At 36.5% G+C, this 8208-nt stretch overlaps 1 protein-coding gene across 1 annotated transcript; it reads left to right on the top strand.

The window, feature by feature from the left end:
* Positions 1-5526: 5526 nt before the first annotated feature.
* LOC110941491 (zinc finger CCCH domain-containing protein 14) lies at positions 5527-8007 on the top strand. The gene is made up of 3 exons (XM_022183130.2): positions 5527-5725; positions 6421-7208; positions 7436-8007. The coding sequence occupies exons 2-3, from the start codon at positions 6453-6455 to the stop codon at positions 7739-7741; spliced, it is 1062 nt and encodes a 353-aa protein (XP_022038822.1). The 5' UTR covers positions 5527-5725; positions 6421-6452; the 3' UTR covers positions 7742-8007.
* Positions 8008-8208: the final 201 nt, after the last annotated feature.

Genomic DNA, 8208 nt, shown 5'->3' with positions numbered 1-8208 from the left:
TAGATCTAAACATTTTCATGATGTGAAGGATTGAAAGAAGGATTTTTCGACTTTCTTTCAACTCTTTTACACTCAATGCCTTCGAATCAATAGAAACGGAGCTTGAACCGGCTAACTAATCATTCAAATAGTTAAAAGGTTCAAGATTTGGGTTCTATGAACAAGGTTCACCGATTTCGGGTTAAACTCTAAACCGACATTCCGAACCGTTCAACCGGCCGGACTTGGGTGATTCCTGTTCGAGCCAAGGGAACAAGTAGGAACGAAGGTTATTATAGTTCAACACGTTGTCAAGATACCTTGAAAGAATGACAATTAAACAAACAACCAAGTGTTAGACGAAAGGCCGACCAGTTCAGAAATGCTGGCCGAACGGCTAGGCTGTTCGAACAGCCCAGCCGATCGGACATGCCAGCCGATCGACCGGGCCAGCCGATCGGTTAGCACATGGTCCCACACTTTCAAACTTTTGAAGTATAATATTGACGAAGTAATGTTCAATCGAATGGGTCACTCGATGGGTAAACATTACTGTCCGGATCATGAGATACTATGCTTCAACACTTAATCGTTTTTCACAACTTGTTCGTAGTAGGGAATGCCAGCCGATCGAGTGACGTTCAGTTGAGGACCAATCCTGAAACTCTTAGCCGATCGAGTGAGCTAGCCGATCGAGTGAGCTAGCCGATCGAGTGAGCTAGCCGGTCGAGCGAACCGCTCGATCTACCGACTTGAAAGGTAGGAACACTTCAGTGTTCTCAAATACTGCAACAAAAACTTCAAAAGTTCAAATCCTCTAACACAAACACACCAGAGGAAGAAACAATCCACTCGAATGGTCCAGCCGATCGAACAGGACTGTCCACTTGGATATACTAGCCGATCGAACAGGCCGTCCGATCGAACCTGCCGTTCGATCGACCAGCCCATTCGATCCATCCATACTTGTTTACTTTTCCGCGTTACTTATCGTTATGCTATCGAACTATTCAGGCTAATCTTACTCTCAGCGCTCCCTTCAATCCACAATCAATCACTGTGAGTATACTCGATCCCTTTTTTGCTTTTAACACTTTTGGGTGTTACATACGTTACCTATCAAATCACAATCAAACACAAACTATTTGAACGCTGACCATTTGCATGTGCTACTTGACTAAATGAATGTTGTTTATTATGTTTACACGTGGAATGCTATCTACCTGCCTTAGCAACATAGTACTATAGTTTGGACTCAGCACCCGTTCACACGGGGGTTGTTAAGGACAAATACTTGCATGGATTACGGTGGTAATCATGTATTGCGAACCGTCTCGGACGGTCAACCCGCAGTCGTTGGTATCGATGGTCCCATATCGATAATTAACATGCATCGTTTTCCTCTCTGTACGTGCCTGGTTATGCGTAAACTATTCGAACTCTATATGCTATTACTAAACTTGTGTGCTCACCTTTACATTTTATGTATTGACTTTATTTTAACGTATGTAACAGGTAATTAGGATGCTTACTTGCTAGGAAAGCGAGGCAATAATAAAGCTTTAGAGCCCATCTAGCAGTTGTAGGTCGTAGCCTACCTAGAGGTCTCTAGAAGCAAATAAACTATAGCCATAGAGCCGTTGGAGTTGTTCGATCAAGCATCTATGGCATTAGTTGTCTGTAGATCTTGTCCGGACGAGTCTTAATGACTCTGGGCAGTACTTTTAAAACATTTGGTTTGTAATAAATTGAATCTGAGTTGTCGAAACAGTACTGTTTGTTTAGTTGAATTCTATGATAACTTGTTTATTTATTTGGGATACGGTATGGGACGTATCACTTAACTGAATTTGTAATAATAGTTGTTGTGGAAACTTCTGGACAATCTGTTTCGCTCAGTGCCGCGCCCCGATGATTCCGCCATCGGTTGGGGTGTGACAAATTGGTATCAGAGCCATAACTATAGGGAATTAGGCAGACACGACCTAGTCCGGATCGCTGTCTTAGAAACCTAGACTATAGTTAGGAACCATCAGACCAAGTTTATGCGCTTATTCTGCAATCCTCCACTATCACTGCTCTCGAGTTTTCAAATAAAAGTCGGTTGGGGTGTGACAAAAATCATACCAAAAATACCTAAAATCATGGATCAAGATGAGAGATTTACCAACTTCTGTATACGTAAGATCTTCCCAACATTATGTTCTGTGTTTTAGTAGGTGATTAGGGTTCAATCGTGTTCTACATTGAAGTAATTGATGTTTGAAGGGAAGAGATTCAAAGAACAGAGGGATTTGAACAAGATGGATGGAAGCAGAGATGAAGTCGCCGGAAGAAAAGTTGAAGTTGCTGGAAGCACAGTTGAAGTCGCAAGAACCCTAGGTGTGTGTTTAAAATAACAAATGTTTGTAGGTTTTCCGTTTGTTGTGGATGACTCTGCTTGCTGGGGCGAAATCTGCTGATGTAAAACACATTTGTATGAATCTGCTTGCTGTTAAAACACAGCTGTATGAATCTGAATGATAAAACACATTTGTATGAATCTGCTTGCTGTTAAAACACAGTTGTATGAATCTGAATTGCTGTTAAAACACAGTTGTATGAATCTGAATGATAAAACACATTTGTATGAATCTGCTTGCTGTTAAAACACAGCTGTATGAATCTGAATGATAAAACACATTTGTATGAATCTGCTTGTTGTTAAAACACAGCTGTATGAATCTAAATGATAAAACACATTTGTATGAATCTGCTTGCTGTTAAAACACAGCTGTATGAATCTGAATTGCTGTTAAAACACAGTTGTATGAATCTGAATGATAAAACACATTTGTATGAATCTGCTTGCAGTTAAAACACACCTGTATGAATCTGAATGCTAAAACACAACTGTATGAATCTGCTTGCTGTTAAAACACAACTGTATGAATCTGAATGCTAAAACACAACTGTATGCATCTGCTTGCTGTTAAAACACAACTGTTTGAATCTGAATGCTAAAACACAACTGTATGAATTTGCTTGCTGTTAAAACACAGCTGTATGAATCTGAATGTTAAAACACAGTACCAAGAACATGCTGATAGATTCCAGCAAGAAAACAAAGGAATGATTGATATTAAGTGAGATAAAAAATCGAAAACAAAAAATTCCGAAATTTATGGATAGTTAGTTATTGAAGATAATTTCCTAAAATAAAAATTGTGAAAGTACATAAATGCCCTTTTAGATAAAATCCTTCAATGCCACATGTCGCGTTCTTGTTGCTTCCTAGACTTTCTAGGAAAAACACACTTTCCACCCAACTCCTACTATATATATATATATATATGTATATGTATATATATATATATATATATATATATATATATATATATATATATATATATATATATATATATATATATGGTAGGATTTTAGAGTGGACACTAGGTTGAGAGTGAACTGTGTGAACTGATCTGGGCCATTGATTACATCATCTAGAGATTTTTAAATAATGGCAATATTGTAATTATAATGTTGTAACTTCCCTTTAAAATAATTGACACAAGGGTATTTGCGTCTTTTGTATTAAACAATATAATTAAAATCCCTAAAATCTCGCTAGTTTCCGTATATACAAGATACATAGCTGTTAGTGTATACACATGTGTACAGTCTCGCTAGTATCAGTTTATACAAGATACACAGATGTTAGTTTATACACATGTGTACATTCTCGCTAACTATCAGTTTATTCAAGATACACAGTTGTTAGTTTATAGACATGTGTACAGTCTCGCTAACTATCAGTTTATACAACATACACAGCTGTTAGTTTATACACATATGTATAGTCTTTTATACATCTGTGTATTATATTCAGAAATGGTTACACATGTGTATATTAACAACATATAGTATATTATGCATACATACGAGTAGATTCATATTAAAATTCTGAAATTAATGAAAACGAAACATACCACATGTATGCAAAAATAAATAACTTCATCACATATTCAAGAAAAAAGTTAATGCCCAAAAATAATTACAATTTCAATCTCAAAGAAATTTTTCAATATTTATTGAAAATTATAAAAAGTTAAAAACAATATATTATGATATCTATATATACAGATAATAAAAGAAAAACAATATTCAAGTTAAAATTAAAACAAAATCTATGGATAAAGAAATGATGGAGAAAAAAAAAATGAGAGAGAGAGAGTTAAGAGTTGAGAAAATTAAGGGATTTTAATTAAACATACTTGGCTAATGTCAATCTAACCCTTTTAATCTAAACAATGATTAAGGGCCAGGATTAGTTCAACTTTTTTTTATATTTAACTTTAGTACCCTATTCTTTTACTTTAAAGCCAAAACTTTTATTCTTTTACAATTTAACCTCAACTTTTTTTATATTTAACTTTAGTAACTTATATTTTTCATCTTTCGCAAATTTTAGTTTAGGTTTCGTACTAAATTTTGCGAGTTAGCACGGAACATGTGTGTGTTTCAACGTTTTTACATTTCATTCATAATTTTGCAAGGTAATACGACGCAAAGTCCATGTGTTGTTCTAGATTTTACGTCTATTGTTTTTCATTTCATAGGTTCGTCGCAACGCGTGAGTCATTGATTGACTTTGTAATTTTTTTATATGTTATATCTTTCGGTTTCTTACAATTTTAACCTCACAAAAATGATTTTTTTTTTAAGTTTAACTCAAAACTTTTTATCTTTTGTAATTTAACATAACAACATATTTACTTTCTACTTTGATCCCCTATACTTTTCAGCCTTCCCAAATTTTCGTTTTACGTTTCGTACTAAATTTTGCGAGTTAAAACAGCGCAACGTGCGTGTGTGATTAAACGTTTTAACATTTCGTTCATAATTTTGCGAGTTAACAGGGGGCAACGTCCATGTGTTGTTCAATGCTTTACGTCTATTTTTTCTCATTTGACAGGTTAATCGTAACGCTTGTGTCCTAGAACGACTTAGTTATTTTTAAATGTTATACATTTCGGTCTATTTCTTCGCTTTAACACGCCACAACTTTAGCATTTGGTGGTCGCTGACGGTTGTGTGGGATTGGTGCTATTTGACATGCTTTTACGTCTCCGCCGCAACGCGGGATATTTAGTTCTAGTTAAAATTCAATTTGCATGTATTGTTTTAATAAAAAAGTTTTAATTCATATTCCACATATGAAAATTTCCTATCATTTTTAGTCATAAAAACATATACTCACTTGCTTACTTACATGATAAATCAACACAATAAACATATGTATGTATGGACAATATTTTTGTTTAACAATTCAAATAACCACAAAAAGACCAGATATGGACGTTTTCAAATTACTCACTGTTTCAGAGCTGGGACATTGTGGTAAAGAACAATGTTGTATTGAGTTATATATCTAAACATAAATATATTATTATTGAATTGAGATAAATAATAATAATAAAATAATATAAAATGGAATACTGTAGGTTGGTGAAGCGGCCGGTTTGTTAGAAGTGGACGCACTGGCATTGCTGTTGTGAAGGAGCTTTGTGTATCTCTAACGGTTTCAACGTCCGCCTCAAGCAATTCTTTACCCAATTATTATCCACCCTCCATCTTTCCTTTCCTACCAAGCCTACTCTGTTCCGCGACACACCTGATCCCTCTCCCCCCCTTCCTCTTTTATACTGCTTCCTCCTCCTCCTTCTTCCATCAGCTTCCTATTTCCTCATTGCACCAGCATCTTCAGGTATTCAACGTTTATTCCGATCAAATCACTCAATGTTTTCGTTATTCGATTCATGAATGCGAGTAGAAATGTTTGTTTGCTTGTTGTTAATGTGTTCTCGAGTGAGTTATCTATGGTGATTTACTGTTTGTTCGTGTTTGTGAGCTAGTTTTTTTTATTCAGGTATGTGATTCCGATGTTTTTGACTGTTTTCACCTTACTCCGATTCAGTTATTCAGAGTTTTCGTTATTAGATTCATTAATGTGAATAGATATTTTAATTTGCTTGTTAATATGTTCTCGAGTGAGTTATATGTGGTGATTTACTGATTGTTCGTGTTTGTGAGCTAAGTAATGATTCAAGTATGTGATTCCGATGAGTTTTCACCTTAATCCGATTAACTTCTTCAAGTTATTCGCTACATGATGAATGTGATAAGATATGCTATTGTTAATCTTCTTGTTTTTATGTTTTCGAGTGAGTTATGGTGATTATTCGTGTTTGCGAGCTAATTTTTGACTAGGTTATGTGATTCCGATGTGTTTGTTGTGATTTTGATGCAGAGAGAGAAATCATCCGTATGTGTTTTGAAATGTGTGTTTGTTAATTGTTAATATGCTCTCGAGTGAGTTATGGTGATTGTTCGTGATAACTTTTGCTTCAAGTAACTGATTCCGTTGTGTTGATTGTGATTTTGATTTTGATTTTGAAACAGAGGAATAACTTATCGGTCTGTGTGTGACGGAGATGGAGAAGAAGGATACAGGCTCATCGATAACCGTCGACGGTACCGGAACGGATAACGATAATAACAACTTATCCGAAAACCTATTCCTCTCTGCTATCGCATCTCACAACGATCAACTAGAATTCGATTTCAGTTCCGGTGAATTATTCAATCCTCCTGCTCCATTCTCTTCCTCGATTTTCCCGCCAAAACTGTACTCACAGCTGTCATTCTCTTCTCCATCTGACTGTTCGTTCGATGACGATGCGTTCAGCGCGAACGCAATCGCAACCGAGAATCGTCTCAGTCAAGCGAGTTTCATCCTCGAGTACCAGCAGCTGTATAATAGCTATACAATGTGTCTCGCGAGCTTACAGGAATGTGTAAAAGAGGTTGACGGTCTACGCATTGAGAACGAAGCTTTACGCGTTGCGAATAACGATTTGGTGCAGAGATTGAACCAGTTTTCGAAGGCGAAGAGGCAGAACTACCTTACGACGTCCATGCGTTCGTCTTCGTCTCCTTCGTCAAACTTAATCAATGATTTTAACCGTCTCGGCATTGGAGCATCGTTTTCCGAAAGCAGTGGCTCAATCGAGAAGGTTCCGAGTGTGAGTCCTACTAGCGTGATTGAACCTAACCAGTTTGTTAGGCATAATAGTGAGAGAGTTTCAATGCCTAAAAGTATTTCGGTTCGTTCCAAAGGTTATCTGAAATCGATTTCGACTCAACAACCTAATCACCAACGGATTACAACTCCTTCCTTAGGCCAACCGGTAAGTGTTTGTTAATCAATGCCTGAATTAGATCTGATTTTTATTATTCAATCTGTTTAAGATATTTTGACTTTTCATTAGTCATTTTCAATTTATATGTTATGTTAAGTTTGACTTTAGAATTGAATTTATGTATGTTTGCTTAAAAGGGACGAATGCTTTAATGCTTTATTCAATTTCACAACCTGACCTAATAAAGTAAGTTGTTATAATTGTGATATGAACAGCAACGGGTGCGTGTCCCCGGGGAGAAGAAAACAGCAGAGGGATTGGAGTTTGAGGTGTACAATCAGGGAATGTCGAAAACCGAGCTGTGCAACAAGTGGCAGGAGACTGGAACCTGTCCTTATGGGGATAACTGTCATTTCGCACATGGAATAAGCGAGCTGCGACCTGTGATTAGGCACCCTCGTTACAAGACCGAAGTGTGTCGTATGGTTCTTGCTGGTGATATCTGTCCGTATGGTCACCGTTGTCACTTTCGTCACTCGCTTACTGATGAGGAAATGCTTATGGGCGTCAATCCACGCTAGATTTTCTGAATAACCGTGATCGGATATGACTTATGAGGTTATGTATATCAAGGGAACTTCTTCCATCTACACTCTTAATTTCATGAATACTTAAATAAGCAGTGGTGTAGAGTAATTAAGTATATAGCTTAGAGGTGAAGTCTATGAACACATGATTATACCATTTACAAGTTAAAATGTTATGTTACATTTCTGGATTAGGCTCTTGTAATTGATTTTGGATCTCATTTAATTGGATATGAAGGTGGTTTAATTGTTTGTTTAAGCCAATAGTTTAAGAATTGGGATGCTGCATGGGTCTCCATCATTGGCTGGTTTGTAGTTTGCATCATACAGTTTTTGTCCCTCGCTCGCTTAGGTCACCACCAGAACATAAAAGGTTGATAAGCTTTGGCACCAACTTATACCTATCAAGTTTCAACACATCCTTTTGACATTGCATGTTGTGATCCAATCCAAAATAACTT

This window comes from Helianthus annuus, chromosome 14 (assembly GCF_002127325.2).
Source record: "Helianthus annuus cultivar XRQ/B chromosome 14, HanXRQr2.0-SUNRISE, whole genome shotgun sequence".
Classification (NCBI taxonomy): Eukaryota; Viridiplantae; Streptophyta; class Magnoliopsida; order Asterales; family Asteraceae; genus Helianthus; species Helianthus annuus.
The sequence above is the reverse complement of the archived record's forward strand: the minus strand, read 5'-3'. Positions and strand labels throughout refer to the sequence as shown.

Bases quoted from the DNA above. Each gene is read 5' to 3' on its own strand.
- LOC110941491 (XM_022183130.2), top strand. From the start codon at position 6,453: ATGGAGAAGAAGGATACAGGCTCATCGATAACCGTCGACGGTACCGGA. The intron at 7,209-7,435 runs GTAAGTGTTTGT...TGATATGAACAG, and splicing joins CTCCTTCCTTAGGCCAACCG to CAACGGGTGCGTGTCCCCGG.